Source organism: Macaca nemestrina, chromosome 13, assembly GCF_043159975.1.
Source record: "Macaca nemestrina isolate mMacNem1 chromosome 13, mMacNem.hap1, whole genome shotgun sequence".
Lineage (NCBI taxonomy): Eukaryota > Metazoa > Chordata > Mammalia > Primates > Cercopithecidae > Macaca > Macaca nemestrina.
Window position 1 is genome coordinate 113,462,183 of NC_092137.1, and position 15,546 is coordinate 113,477,728.

Genomic DNA, 15,546 nt, shown 5'->3' on the forward strand with positions numbered 1-15,546 from the left:
ACAATTCTTGGGTCATCACTGAACATCATTTGGTAGAAAATGAGAAATAAGCTCACTGTATACCCACTGCCTTTGTAGAAGGGAAACAGGGACTGAGAGCAGGGTTTGACAATTTGTTTAATCTAAGATTCAAGAGGCACATTAAAGTTTGAGAAGCACCGGGCTATGTTGCTATGGACCTGGTCCTAGCTCTGTGTGACCATGGGCATGTTATAGCTCTTCTCAGGATCTCAGTTCCTCTACAGATAAAATAATAAGCAGTTCAACAATACAAGATGATCTCTTAGATCCTTCCAGTTCTAATGCTCTGATCCAATTGTGAATTTAAAAAACAGTCAAAGATCCTTTCCGAAATGATTTTGGGGGACTAATCAAGACAGCTGTACGAAGATTGCTTCAAAGGAAACTATGACCAGCACATAAAGTTTTGCTTACTAGAACAATATGCCTGAATGTGCTGATCAAGAGGAAAATACTGGCTGAATAACAGCAAAAGTAAATTAAAAGTCATATGCAGTGTAAGCCATATTTATGAAAGTTAACACCACTACATAGTCTGTACAAGTAAAAGTAACCACCAAGCTAAAATGATGGTCAATCTGAAATGCATTCTTGATCAAAGGTCATACTATGTGAGTATTTTCCAAAAGACAATGAGGAGACATGTATTCTTCGTACTTGGAGAATAATCTCAATCCTTAAGTTTTTCTCTGTAAAACAGAGACTAAAACTCAGAGGAACATACTCCCCTTTACCCCCACCTTCCTACTCTGTATTCTCTCACTGCTTCTAGTGGATTGCCTATGATGGTGTCTTACAAATAGAAGGTGCTAAAAAAATTAATTGATCGATAGTATCCACTTGAGATATAATAGACACAGAAGAGTTCACTTAAGGATCTTAGGACACTTTGTACTTATTAACCAATCAACAACACTGATTAATCACATGTAATTTTCTTTAAAAAAGAAAAATCACTTGCTTGTGGTTTTATAAAAATTTTTTTGAAATTAAATAATTTTAAATAGCATAACTTAAGCTAGTTAACAGGCCCTTCCATTTGTGTATTATTCAAAGACTTTAGAGTTTTACCTGACTTGACTTTTTTCTCAAAATTCAGGAAATCCTATTGGCTCTATCGTCAAACATGCATGCTCCAACCTACCAAATTTACTACTGTAGTCAAAGCTGCCGCCATCTATTGCATGGATTACAGTACAGCCTTCTAATTTGTTTCCCTGCTTTCACTCTTATACACGCCCATTCCCTCCCCACACACCTTAAATCACTTCTTAGGACAGCAGCCAGAGTCATCCTGTCAAAATGTACATCTAATGATGTCACCACTCTGCTTAAAACCTTCTAGTGGCTTCTCATCTCAGAGTAAAGCCAAAGTCCTTACAATAACTTACAAAGCTTTACATGATCTGACAACCTCTCCCATTCACCCCCAACACAACTCGTTCCTCCTACTTCGCCATCCAGCCCTGATGGCTGCTTTGATGTTTCTGGTATATGATGGGCACATTCAAGATCCAGCCTCTTGTATTCTGCCTGGAATGCTAGCTTGTTCTCTTCTTCCTACAGGTCTCTCTACTAAAATGTCATTTCTCACTAAGATCGTTCCTGGACAATTTACCAAAAATTGTAATCTTTCTCCCTGGTCTTTATTACTATATAACAATACCATATCTTAACTGTGTTATTATGTTTCTCCCAACAAAAATATGAGCAGGGAATTTTGTCAGTTTTATTCACTGCTATATGGACAGTGCCTGGTGCTCAATAGATAGTTATTGAGTAAATAACTTTTTTACTTAAGTTTACTTCAGGAAAAATCAGTAACTGTTTAGTTATATAAGATACATTGAAAACTAGAACCACCAAAAAGTACCTTTTAGTCTCATTTTTAATCTCATGTTGTTCTCTTTTCTTTTCCATCATTTTCCCCCATCTATTCTTCGGCAAATCCCTCTGAGGCAATGGTATTGCGTGCTGGACATAAAGGCCAGTAAGACTGTCTTTGTTTACTCTTACATCAGTTTCAACAGCTATGTTCTTCTGTGGGAAAGGAAACAAAAGCAATTTCAAAACAACATTTTTGATTTTAGTAAGTAACCACCTTACCTAACAGGGTAAAACATGACTGCTTAAATAACAAATTACAAAAAACCATTTTCACAAAACACGTGCACTCAGAGGCAGTGTTATAGGTTGAATTCTGTAAATATGAGGTTCAGCCTCATCTTAAAGACAATGGTCCTATTTTCTCAGTGTGACAAGGATTGCTGTCCACAACTGCTCAGCCAACACACCAAGCATGAAAGATCATTTCCAGTAATATTATCTTAATATACAAAGGGGATTGAAAACGGGAGACTGCCCGGGAAAAACAGACAAAAGAAAGCTAACAATGATTAACAATCACCACATTCTGTCAATAAGCTACTTTGAGTGTTACTATCATGATCAGATTAGTGGGATGAAGGTCTCAGTCTGTCTTATAATTCTCGTGCTTCTCTAATCTGGTGCTTCCTAAATTGAAGTTAACTACTAAGATTTCAAATAATACCACAGATAGAAACTGTTATCCCCGTACTGATGACAGTAGCAGTACATCATTAGAAAAGCCTGCACCCCATTTTCACTGGTCCTTTCAAGTAAGCCTCCAGTCACTGTCCAACCATCTCTATCTAAATCACCAAATTCCTCCTCATTTTCCAATTTGTTCTTGACATCATGAAAACCACAGCATAAGCACAGTAGTAGTCATGAAGACAGAGTTTGGATTTAAGAAGGAAAAATGAGAATGGAAATGAGATCACAGGCTCTTCAATTTCAACTCAGAAAGGCTTGAAAACATTACATTGAAAACATTAAACAGTACAACTGACAAGCCTATATCCTCTAACAAAAACTAATAAAAGCACATTTTACTTCTCTTTCGTATATTGGACTCACCTATTTTTACCCTGTACTCACTCAGAGGTAGGGGAAACTCCCAGGATTCTCTTGGACAACATTCCCAGAGAATTCACAGGCCTTAGGACAGCTGTTCTCAAAGCGTGCTGTCTAGGCCAGCAACCAGCTGGTTAAAAATGCAAAATTTCAGGCCACATTCCGGAACTACTGAACGAGAAACAGGGGACGGAGCCCATCAATCTGTGTTTTAGCAAGCCCTCGACTGATTCTTAAGTACCTAAAAAGTTTGATAACCACAGGTAAAAACTTACTACCATAATTAAAATAAGCTCTACTTGGCAAGAGGACTTGAAATTCAAGAAAGATAGGGTACCAGGGGAAAACCATATGGAAAACAACAAAATACGATACATAAACCCCAAGGAAACTTTCAGTAATTCTCTATCACTTAAAACATCACTTTTTTCCTCTCTCATTTTTCTCCTATTACTACAGGCCACACCAGCTGGAAAAGAGCACGCACTACATGGAGAGCCAGGAGCCTTGAATTCTCCCCCTGGCAGTACCATTTACAGATGCTATGACCTTAAACAAGTCACTTCATCTCTCTAGAACTGTTTAATCATCTTTAAACGATTAGAGAGGGTGTGCAATGGACGGCTTCTCAGATGCTTTCCAGTCCTGACAGTCCATGATTTCTACCTTCCATGTCTATTCTACGCTTCTTCCCCACTTCCTTTCTTCCTCAGGTCGGTGCTTACACACAGGCAGGGGGTGTCGCCTGGGATTCCTCTTTACGAGCCATCGGGACTCAGATAGATAAGCCCTATTTCCCAAGCATTCCTGATATTCTACGGACGTCTCTTTTTCGGAGAGGAGGCGAGGAGCGGGAGCGAGGGGACAGCTGGCTGGTTTGCGTGGGTGGAGAGTGGCACAAACCCGGCGGGAGTGTCAGTGGTTGTCGAGGGCTACTTAAGGCAAGCTCAGGTGCAAGCGCCTCACCTGGGAAGGCCCACTCGCCCGCCCTCCTTCCCTCCCTCCCTCCGATCCGGCGCGCCCAACCTGCTCTAGAGTGAGGAGAAGGAACTCTTGGGACAGCAGCTCCGGGTGCAGCAGCAGTTCCGAGTCCGTGCAGCTGCGACCGCCCACATCCCCCGCCATCGTCGTCGCCAGGAGACCCCAGTCGGCTACCCACAAATCCCCGCGAAGGAAGCGTTCCGGAAGTGACGTACCCGGGCGGAGACTCGAGTGTGTCGTCACTCTGAGTGCGCCGCATGCAGGGCTCTTTCTCTCGCAGCTGGTGCGAGTGTTGGGGCCTGGTCCAGCTTGCAAAAGCTCGCAGGGACCAGAGAAAAGAGAACGATGTCAGACGTAGAAACAAATGGCGTGTCAAGTTTTGCAGGAAGGGAGGGAAGAGTGAAGCTCCGGGAGCCGGCGACGATTGGTCGCGCTTTCTGTGACGTCCAACGGCAGAGGTCAAAGGGATTCCTGGGGCAGCCTCAAGGGAAAGAATTCTGGCGCGGGGGGCCGGTATACAGTACTCTAAATATGGCAGTGGTTGTGTCTGAAATTATCGTGCTTTTCTTTGTTTAATCTGTTTCTTGTCTCTTCATCGCCCTTCTATATAACGTAAGACTAGAAGCTTTATTTAGTGAATTCCCTGTAACCCAGGCTCCTTGGACAAATAGGTATTCAAGTATTTGTTTTGAAGTAATGCTCTGAATTAACCTGCTCACATGTAAAAAATAATAACCGGCTGGGAAACGCCAGTAATAACCGCCAAACGTTTGTTAGACATTTACAGTGTGCCAGGGACTGCGTTTTACGTGTATTATCACATTCCTCAGAACAGCCTAATGAGGTGTGTATTACCAGAATGCCTATTTTTCAGATGAGGAAACTGATGCATAGAAAGGATAATTTACTCAAGAGTGAGGAAGTAGCAAGCATAAAATCCAACTACATTTTTTCTGCATGTATTTATAGCTACAGTGAAGTTTTTAAATTGCTGTAGGTATCAATTATAGTCTAATTCCCAGTAATTCACTTACTAAGAAATATTTTCTGCTTCTCTTTTATCATTCATGGGAGCGATACATATCCCTAAATATTTTGCACATTTAAAACTTAAACTTGTCGGGTGTGGTGGCTTATGCCTGTAATCCCAGCGTTTCGGGAGGCTCAGATGGGAGGATTGCTTGAGGCCAGGAGTTCTAGGCCAGCCTGGGCCACATAGTAAGACCCTGTATCTACAAAAAAAAAAAAAAAAATTAGCCAGGCATGGTGGTGTCTCTGCGATACTAGCTACTTGGGAGGTTGAGGTGGTAGGATCACAGGCGCCCAGCAATTCCAGCCTGCAGTTAGATAGGATTACCACACTGTACTTCAGCCTGGGCGACAGAATGGTACCATGTCTGAAAAAATAAAACTTACAGATATGTTTTGAATATTTATTGTATGCATCCTCTGTGATGTGTCATTTTATTGGAAATTATTGCATTGTCTACAAAAATATGAAGAACTCTGAGGATGCCAAAAGATAAACCTCAAAAGAGTACTAGAAGTGAGATCCTCAAAAAGAGAAAGCTGAGAAGTGTTTCCCAATTTTTCTTATTTATGTATGTAATACTTTATGTCTAAAAACTGAATTTCAGAGCTGGGAGGAAACTTAAAAGTTGCTCAGTCTAGTTCTTTCAGGTTGGTGCCAAGAAAGCTGATCAGACTTGCCCAAAATTGAACAGTCTTAAATCTGAGCTGAGGCAGGCATCTGTCTTAAATTGGAGTTAAATGTATTAGCGTCATGGTATTAACATCATCATATTCCACATCTCAAATCTTATTTGATTTTCATTACAATAGTGAAATGAGTGTGATTAGTATTATCCCCATTTCCTTCACCAGGAGGCACATTGTTTTAGTATCAAAAGCAGCTACCTTGGGAGAATCTGGGGCTAGAAACCTGACCTCATTTCAGGTTTTACTCTGTTGCACCAAAACCTTGGGTGAGTTACTCAGTTTCTCAGCTTCAGTCCCCTCATCAGGAAAATGCTGTCTTAGCACTTTCTGTGAAGGATGATCAAAGGAGTGGAGATTATTGTAGAGATTGTAAACACACTTGACACAGAGTAAGTGTTTAAGAACTGGCAGCTGGTTTTTACAAAGTTATTGGTCATAGAAGGCAGTTTAGAGGAAAGGGCAGGCTTTGGAGTGGCTCAGAGTTGTGTTATAACCTTGGCTTCTTTGCTTACCTAGGACATACACTCTAGCTGTAGCGTCCTCCCCTCTGAGATGGAAATTACAAGCCATCTCGCAATGTTGTGAGGATTGGAGCTCAAGGGTGTAAAATGCCTCCTCTGGGGGCTCTCCTTGGAGACGTCTTGTATCCTATTGATTGTCATCGAAGGAAAGAAGTGGCAGGATGATGGTGTGAGAAGGAAGAACCTTGAGTTTAATAGTCTGAAAAAGTGGTTACAGGTTCTTGCTGTGCTTTTTCTCTCTGCGGTTTTCTGAACCCATCGCCTAACCTGAAGCCTTAATTCATCTGCAAAAATGTTTTGTGGCAGGTAAGATGTCTTTTTTTTATTCCAGTACTTCCCAGTTTAAAACTAAGAGTACTTCCTTGCTTAAAACTAACTATATTAATACTGTTCTAGGTGCCTCTGAAGCAGAACTCTTGAGATGGAAGGGTTGTCATCTGAGGAAAAAAAATCGAGATTAAGAGAGGAGGGACTAGAATGAGATTCACTTACCCTCTCTCCTCCAAGGGAAGGAGAGAATGGTGATGCCTGCCCATTCCTTCCTGGGCGGAACCTTTGTAGCATGGAACATTGGAGAATTTGCAGTCTGCTGACTTTCTGATTTAGGAGGTTGATGGGGAGGCCTTATAATTTGCATTTCTAACAAGTTCTGAGGTGATGCTTCAAATATGTCCAGGCAGAAGGGCCGCCACACAGAGATTTCTGCCATACCACATGAGAATTGAAGCCACAGACATCTCCAGCCCTCAAGCCTGAAACCAAAAGACTGAAAACCAAACACTATGGTGGACAAAGAACATCTCAGAACTTCTGTGGGGACCAGTGACACAAGGACCTAAGGTCTCTCTCTTCTCATCTTGGCACTTCGGGTAGTCTCCCCAGTCTTGACAAAGCCCTGGAGAAAGGGGCGGGCCTCCCGTTGATAAGATTGTCACTGCAGATAAATGGAGGTTTCAAACTGAAAGAAAGGAGGAGGGCCTCCCGTTTGATAAGATTATTGTCACTGCAGGTAAATGGAGGCTTCAAATAGAAATAGGTTTCAGTTACAGAAAAAAAAAATTATCTTTGTTACACATTTGAGTTTACAGGCCTAAGGTTACTCCCGCTACATTGTCATCTGTAACCATAAGGCACTCAACATTTTAAGGTAACTATAAGGATTTTTGCTTCACTCAAAGATCCTGAGGTTTTATTCACATTTTTATTTGGTGACTATAGTTGACAAAAACAAAGCTGTGGGGAATCAACAAACACTGCCATGCCTGGCATTGTCACCTCACTAGATTGTGCATTCCTCTGGGACAGGGTCCATACATTGCCTTCGAATCCCTCACTTAGTCATTAGCCTGCACAGTGCTTGTACTTAGTAGGTGCTCAATAAATGTTTGTGGAATGAATGCATGATGAACAAAATATATACTGAGGACTCTGGTGTTGATTCTTGTTGATAATGTAATAGTTAAGATATGTTATAAATATTTCATCAAAATATTGTGTCAAAAATACACTTGAGCCGGCTGGGCGCAGTGGGTCACGCTTGTAATCCCAGCCCTTTGGGAGGCTGAGGCGGGTGGATCACTTGAGGTCAGGAGTTTAAGAACAGACCGGCCAACATGGTAAAACCCCATCTCCACTAAAAAAAACAAAAGTTAGCTGGGCATGGTTTTGAGTGCCTGTAATCCAGCTACTCGGGAGGCTAAGGCAGGAGAATCGCTTGAACCCAGCAGGTAGGGGTTGCAGTGAACTGAGATTGCACCACTGCACTCCAGTCTAGGGGACAGAGCACGACTCCTAAAAAACAAAATATATATATATATATATATATGTATATATATAAAGTATATATACACGAGCATAAAGGAGCTTCAATGTGAAGGTAACAGTTTAAGCAATATTTCACATTTTGGACCTATGTTGTTAGCTATTTAGAGCAGTTAAACTACTGGCTTGCTTTTAAATTCATTGTCTGAGTCATTTCAAGTTGTTACAACAAAATACCATATACTGAGTAGTTTATAAACAACAGAATGCATTTCTCAATTCTGGAGGCTGGGAAGTCCAAGATCAAGGTGCTGGCAGATTGGGTGTAGTGAAGACCCATTCATAAATGGCACTTTCTCGCTGTGTCCTCACATGGTGGATGGGGCAACAGGCTCTCAGGCTTCTTTTATAAGGGCAATAATTCAGGAAGTTTCCACACTTGTGACAGAATTATCTCCTAAAGACCCCACTTCCAAATACCATCACCTTGAGCATTAGGTTTCAACATAGAAATTTTGGAGGTACACATTCAGATGACGACAGCACTCATCTCATGTTACCTTTCATCTTTGGTTTCTTAGTGCCTGCCACACAGCACAAGAACAGTAAGTGTACGCTGAATGAATACAGATGAATGAACCTTTCCCCATCCTCAGATACTTCCTAACTGAGCTCCACTATCAAACTTCTAGAGCACATTATTTTTTCCCTTATGATCTGGTTAGGTGGGTTTTTCTTCCACATATCACACTAATCCAGTGGTCCTCAAAATTGTGTGCCCGTTAGAATCCTCTGGAAGGGTTGTAAAAATAGTTTGCTGGGTCCTAACCCAAGTTTCTGATTTAGGAGGTTTGGGATGGGGACACCAGAATTTGCATTTCTAACAAGTTCAGAGGTGATGTTGATCCTGCTGGCTAGCAACTCTACCTTATAAACCACTGCACATTAAACTTTGAGGGTAGAGACTGTCTTCCTCATTTCAGTATCTGCTGAAGCCTCTGGCATAGTACCTGGCACACAGGAGCTGCTCAAGAAATAGTTGAGTGAATAATAGTTCAAAAAAGTTTATTTTAGTGAAGCTAGATTACAAGTACATGGATGTGTGTGTATATATGATTAAATGAGCTATTACATGTAAAAGCTCTTAAAACATGGCACATAGTAAGCTGTTGCTTTAAAAAAAATCGAAAATGTAACCTTTCTTTGCTTATCTTCTAAAATGACACCAACTATCCTACACGTGTGCTCTTAAAGAGCGAGACTCTGTCTCAAAAAAATCTTTTTAAAAAAGCTTATATATTAGAATAATGGAATCTTAGTATTAAAAGCCTCTTTTAAAGTTAATCTAGGCCGGATGTGGTTGCTCATGCCTGTAATCCCAGCACCTGGGGAAGCCGAGGTGGGTGGATCACTTGAGGTCAGGAGTTCAAGACCAGCCTGTTCAATATGGTAAAACCCTGTTTCTACTAAAAATACAAAAATTAGTCCTGCGTGATGGTGCATGCCTGTAGTTGCAGATACTTTGGAGGCTGAGGCAGGAGAATTGCTTGAACCCGCGAGGTAGAGGTTGCAGTGAGCTGAGAAGATTGTACCACTGCACTCCAGCCTGAGCAAAAAAAAAAAAGTCATCTGGTTAGTCAATATTTCAATATTGAGCTTCAAGAATTTTTTAAAAATTGGTTGAGTGTATTCTACATGCAGAAAGATACAGCAGAGAGCATAGACACAATCCTTGCCCTCCCAAGTGTATACCCAGTGAGAAAGTGAGGAGCACAAAGTATGTGTAAGTATAAGGATCCTAAGTTTTGAGAGTAGACAGCAACTATGAAAATATTCCGTTATATCGATGCAACTCAGTCTTCAATAATCGTTCTCATCGGAGCCCATCTTTTTCACATTTTGTAAAATAACGCTTGGTATGGGCCCAAGGAATATCTAATAAATATTAAAAGTGAAGTTAATAATTGTTTTGAAAGCCGTATGATTGATATTCTTAAATGTAACCAATAGAAACAAGGAATTTGGCCTATGCACATATTTGCACATTTATGGTACAGGCATTTACATGAAGGTGCCTGTCATTTGTGGCACAGACTTTTCAAGTTTCAGAAGGAACTGATGTTTCTAGATGGAATAATATGGAGCTTGCCATTATAAGAATCCTGTGATAAATCCTTTCATAAAATAAATATGTCTGAATTATTTCTTGTTATACATTTTCACTCCTGGATCATCTAAAGTAGAACACAAAGATTGTTCATAAACTGTTCATTCAAAACTATATAAAAAGAATCACTGTTGCTAAATTCTGGATTCTTACTGTTGCTTTTTCTTACTAGCATGAGGTTTGGGACAAGTCACCTTTTAAAATTTTTTTAATTTATATTTTCCTAAGTGAATTAACACAGGAAGTCATTCACCTTTCTTTGCCTCAATCAACGCATTTGTAAAATGGTAAATTAGTAGCATCTACTTCATTGCTCAGTCACTAGCAGTTTCTGAAGTCACTGTCTGGCAGTCAGTAGATATCACCTCTGTAACCAGTCTTGTGCAGCTCTGTGTAATGTGATCTGGTAGAGGACTAAAATGCTAAAGCACAAGGGTGAATTCTAGGCCCACCTGAGCCAGTGATTAGTTGATGACAAGTCACATAGTCTCTTTGAGCCTGGGTAAAATGAGGAGACTGGATTTGCTCTTGTACCTTCCCAATCCCTGGCTCCACTAGCTGTTGGCCACCTTAGACTTGAAGGTCCATTCACTGCTGCCTGCCCTTGAAGCTCAATTGCTGGCCACAGCTTTACACTCCTGGGAAGCTAGTCCCCTACTTGGAGGCTGAGCCGGTGACACTGGCCCCACTGGGCATGGGGCATTTATGTTGCCATGAGTCACACTAAGGTAGGGGTGGAGGACAAGTCACAGAAGATTGTTGGGTTTTTTTTGGCCACTTTCTTTTTCTTTTTTTTCCTTTTTTTATCCCTTTGAAACAGAAGACCATGGAGTACAATCTGGCATCTGCCTTCAGACTTGGGATAATACCTTTGTTTTACAATACTCAGAGTGGCTGTAAGAAAGCTGAGGCCACAGGTCACTAGCAGCTCCTAAAGTCTGAAAATCACTGGGAAAATTTGACTTTTTATATGCTAATAATTGAGTACTGACAACTCTGGAGGGAGCTTTCCAGTTCTTTCATCATGAAATTGGACTTTGTATATTGAAGAGAGGTTCATGGATTCATAGTAACCTACAGTTCTTCACTGCGGCCTGAACCAAAGGAATAGCTGCAGTTGGGTTTTCCTAAAAAGCGTAAGATAGTCCCAGGCCTCCCTTCTCAAATAAGTTATCAAGCAGGTGGACTCTGCCAGTCAGGGGTCCCAGTCAGTCCCTGGGGCCCTGGGGCGCTGCGGGCCTCCTGCGAGGACTGCGCATCCCAACAGTGCCTTCGGCTCTTGGTGGGGCACCGGCGGTACGTCCGAACCTCCAGCCCGCCTGGTCAGGTGGCCGCGGGCCCAGGCATTTCCTAGGATTCATTCATTCGTTCATTCGTTCATTCAGCAGGTATTTCCCGAGCGCCCTCCTCCTGTGTAGGTGACAGAAACTGGGTGGCGAGCCAGCCAGGCAAAGCCCGGCTTCCCTGACGCTCCCCGCGGCGGCGGGGGCGGAGAAGAGACCTCAGCCCCACGGCTCGCACAGCTGGCGCGGACCGCGCTCTCGCCCGGGGCCGGCGGCCTCAGCGCCCCCCGAATGAACACCTTCCGCCCGCCGGCCGCCCCGCGAGGCGGGCCGTGTCGTGGCCCCGGTACACGGAGGGGGACGAAGAGGCCCGGAGCAGGGCGCTTCTCGGCCTGTGCTCGGAGCCAGGCGGCAGGGACCGCGGGCCGGCGGGCGGCGCGGGGACGGCTGCGCTCCCGCCCTCCGCCAGCGCCTGGCGGCCGCCCCACGTGACGGGAAGCGGCGGCTGCGGGGTCGGGCCAGCCCAGGAGCCGCGGGCCGGAGCGGGGCGGCGGGGCCCCAGGCCGCGGGGCGGCGCGGGACGGCGGGCGCCGGCGCCGGTGAGTGCGGAGGGCGGTGGGGCGTGGGGTGCGGGCTCAGGGCGCGGGGCGCGTGGGGCAGGAGAGCGGGGAGCAGGAGGGTGGGGGGCAGGCGGCGGGGCGGGGTGGAGGGCGAGCCCGTGCGTGTGCGCTGGGGCAGGTGTAGTGGGGGCTGGAAGGCGGGGATGGGGGAGCAAGTGGCTATACACTTGGGGGCAGGTGTGCAGGTGTGCGACTTGGTAGGTGTCCCTTGTGGGGGCCAGCTAGCCCGCTGGGGTGAGCAAGTGAGTGTTCATGTGTGTGTGGTATGAGGTGTGCACGGGTGTGGGGTCAGCAAGTGTGTATGTTGTGTGTGAGGAGTGCGTGTGTGTTTAGGGCAAAGGGAAGACCTGAGAGACCTCGTCCTTGATTTGGGTTTTCCAGGAAGAAGGGCCGGGAAGGACTTGCACCTCCATCCCAGGTATGGAAGGGTTTTGGCGCTGTGATTGAGGTTTCTCGGAGCTCTTTGGATTTGAGAGCTCAAATTCGGGTCACACTCTGGCCTGAATTGTCCTGAACTGGAGAGTAGGCAGGGCTGTGTTGGGGAGCAGGGAAAAGGGCTGTGCTGGACTTCCTGGCCCCTGTTTTTAGCACCAGGTCAAGGGCTGGAAGCTGTCATCCCCGTGAAATTATTTTCTTTCCATTGCCTTCTGGAGGTGCAGGTGCAAGTTAGTCCGCCTGCCTCCCTGTGTTAAGTGCTGATATCCTTAAACACGGAAGCTGTCCAGTTGTCTGCACCTGCCGTGGCTTCTACCCAAGGACTGTTGAGTGACCCTCAGGAAGCCTCCTACCTGGCTGCTAAAAGTCGGGGCTCACAGATCACACAGCAGGTCTTACTGCACGTGGGCTGCATGGGCAGCTGTGGTCAAAACATGTCTGAGCAGAGTTTAATCACTGATGAAGTGCTCGTGGGCAAGCACCTTGTCTATCAGGAAGAAAGGCAGCTGCGTGTGTGATTGTGGTGGCAAGTTAAAGCACTGAGAAGGTGTGCAGGGAAGATCCTACTGCATTGTGTATGTTGGCTTGCTTGGAGTCAGGATGAACGAGTGTAGAGGGGCTGTGTGGTGGCTGCTGCTCTCTCATGGTGGACATGCTTCTCTCTGTTGGTCAGCCGGAAGCTGGCAGACAACTGAGAGCTCGCAGCTCCATGGTCAGTCGGAAGGAACATTTGGTCAGCTGCTTCCTTTTCTTTTTCCTTCCATTTCTGCCAGCCAAGCAGCCTCAACAGTCATTGCAGCTGCTTTTGTGATGTGTAGCAAAAGGCCGCCTGGGGTACTAGAAAGTCTACTGGCTGGAATCTGCTGGAACCTGTCCATAACTAGCCTGCCCAAGGTCATCTATGAAATGGGAGCGGTGCTCTGTGGTGGTAATGAATGTGGAGTGTGGGTTCAAATCCTGCCTCTGCCATTTCCTGTGACCCTTGGGCAATTTGCTGGACATTCTGAGTCTCAAGTTCCTCCATCAAAATAGGGATAATATTAGAAAAGGCACATAGATTCTAATAAGAAATTGTGCCTGGAAAGGATCTGGCACAGGGTCTGGCACTTAGTAGGTGCCCAATAAATTATTGTTGACAAATACAAATGAAGGTATAGAGCCAGGTCTCCCTCAGCTCTGAAAATATGTAGTTTTATGTTTTGAGCAATTGTTAACCTAACAAATGGTTTACTCTGGAGTTAGACTGGTGGGTTCTCAATTCCAATTTGCTGTGTACATCAAGGTTTGCATTATACAATTGAATTGGTGAGAGGTGAGATGCCACTCTTAGCCTTCATTCACTCTGTCTTTTCTTCTCCACTCATGATTGTGCATGGCAGTCCTCTTGTCGTAGCATTGGAGGCAGAGCTTTTTCACCACTGCAGGAATCCCAGGACCAATCTAACCTCAGCCTAAACCCTCCAGAGACGGGGATTTGTAAAGGGCCCATTCTTCATTTAGGCAGCTCCGGTTGAGGAGTTTTAAAAGCACAGAGCTCACTATTTTAAAAATGCTATATTTTCTTTTTGTTGTTGTCTTCTGGGTGTTTTTTTTGCTGTTGTTTCTGGGACAGGGTCTTGCTCTGTCACCCAGGCTGGAGTGCAGTGGTGTGACCATGGCTCACTGGTCTTGATCTCCCAGACTCAAGAGATCCTCCCACCCCAGCCTCTCAAGTAGCTGGGATCACAGGCTCGCACTACCACACCCAGATAATTCGTAAATTTTTTTGTAGAGATAGAGGTCTCCCTATGTTGCCCAGGCTCTTCTCAAACTCCTGGCCTCAAGCAATCCTCCTGTCTCGGTCTCCCAAAGTGCTGGGATTACAGACCTGAGCCACTATGACCAGCCAAAATACTTGCTGTATTTTCTGGGTCTGCAGCTAACATCTCTGTTAGGAAAAAAAAAAAATGAAGTTATTTGGCTTATTCCTTCATGCTAATATTACAAATTTGTGATCTTTTAAGAAAACTTGAAGAAATTTTACTTAATGGGTTAAGCGTCTTCATCTTGGTCTGAATCCAGCCCTCATTAGAAATACATTAAAGTAGTCATTTGTGGCGGCCAGGTGTTTGGATACTGCCCGATAATTTGGCTCAGACTTTACAACTCATCTCTGTAGCAAACCTGACTCGTTTTTCTTTATTTAAAAAAGTACATACCTACTAAATGAATGTAGAATAACAACTTAATTTGGTGCCACCCCAAATGACTTTAAGCGCCTCATGAAAAGTGAATTATAAAATCTTGTAGATGATTTGAAATCAATATCTTTTCTTGACAGTCAAGTAGCTGCTGTTGAGAAAGTTAAAGATTTAAGAAAAAAATCCTGTATTTAAAGATGACAACTGACTAGATATTATGGACTACCAAGTCCTGTAGATACTTAATAATTCTTTTTTTTTTTTTTTTTTTTTGAGACAGAGTCTCATCCTGTCACCCATGCTAGAGTGCAGTTGCGTGTTCTCGGCTCACTGCAACCTCCACCTTCCAGGCTTGAGTGATCCTTCCACCTTAGCCTCCCAAGTAGTTGGGGCTACAGATGCATGCCACCATGCCCGGCTAATTTTTGTATTCTTCTATAGAGACAGAGTTTCAGCATGTTGCCCAGGCTGGTTTTGAACTCCTAAGCTCAAACAATCCGTCTTCCTCGGCCTACCGAAAGTGCTGGGATTATAGGCGTGAGCCACTGCTCCTGTCCGGTACTCGATAATTCTTTGTGGCTGTTTGAAGGTTCAGAATTGAGGAAGATATTATGAAGTAAATGCCATATTTCTCTTCTGCTCTTTTTCTACCTCCCACTTCTCTTCCTAAACCCTTTTAATTCTAACTGCTGATGGTACTCTTATAGGATGTATATTTTACATAATATGTACATACACACACATATACCCTTATGCATATGTATGTATACACATACCATATATATAGTGTGTATATGTGTGTGTATATAAATATATCTTTGTATGTATTTAAATAATTTTGATTAGTATTGACCAGTAAAAAGGATACCAACTATGAATAGTTACATATATTAAATATACGCCATGATAATGTTAAGATGA

At 43.8% G+C, this 15,546-nt stretch overlaps 2 protein-coding genes and 1 long non-coding RNA gene across 12 annotated transcripts in view; 2 read left to right on the forward strand and 1 right to left on the reverse strand.

Annotated features, from left to right (window-relative positions):
- C13H2orf49 (chromosome 13 C2orf49 homolog) overlaps positions 1-4,139 on the reverse strand; it is a 47,659-nt gene extending 43,520 nt beyond the window's left edge. For all 8 annotated transcript variants that reach the window (XR_011612058.1, XR_011612057.1, XR_011612056.1 and 5 more), the window contains exons 1-2: positions 3,985-4,139; positions 1,895-2,061 (exon numbers count right to left, since the gene is read on the reverse strand). Coding sequence is in view for 3 of the 8 variants with exons in the window: in XM_024795512.2 (XP_024651280.2) it covers positions 1,895-2,061; positions 3,985-4,083 (266 nt within the window). In the remaining 5 variants the exon portion in view is untranslated. The remainder of the gene's footprint in view (positions 1-1,894; positions 2,062-3,984) is intronic.
- A 30-nt stretch (positions 4,140-4,169) lies between these two features.
- Positions 4,170-7,596, forward strand: LOC105490165 (uncharacterized). 2 transcript variants are annotated; one of them, XR_003019962.2, is made up of 3 exons: positions 4,170-5,924; positions 6,175-6,485; positions 6,576-7,596. It is a non-coding gene; the product is annotated as an uncharacterized lncRNA (long non-coding RNA). The 2 variants fall into 2 exon arrangements; XR_011612059.1 differs by having other exon boundaries at positions 4,170-6,485.
- A 4,281-nt stretch (positions 7,597-11,877) lies between these two features.
- Positions 11,878-15,546, forward strand: part of LOC105490161 (transforming growth factor beta receptor associated protein 1) — a 62,588-nt gene continuing 58,919 nt past the window's right edge. Inside the window, exon 1 of one of the 2 annotated variants that reach the window (XM_071077173.1) lies at positions 11,878-11,989. The gene's annotated coding sequence lies outside the window, so the exon portion shown is untranslated. The remainder of the gene's footprint in view (positions 11,990-15,546) is intronic. The other variant, XM_071077174.1, reaches the window with a different exon arrangement.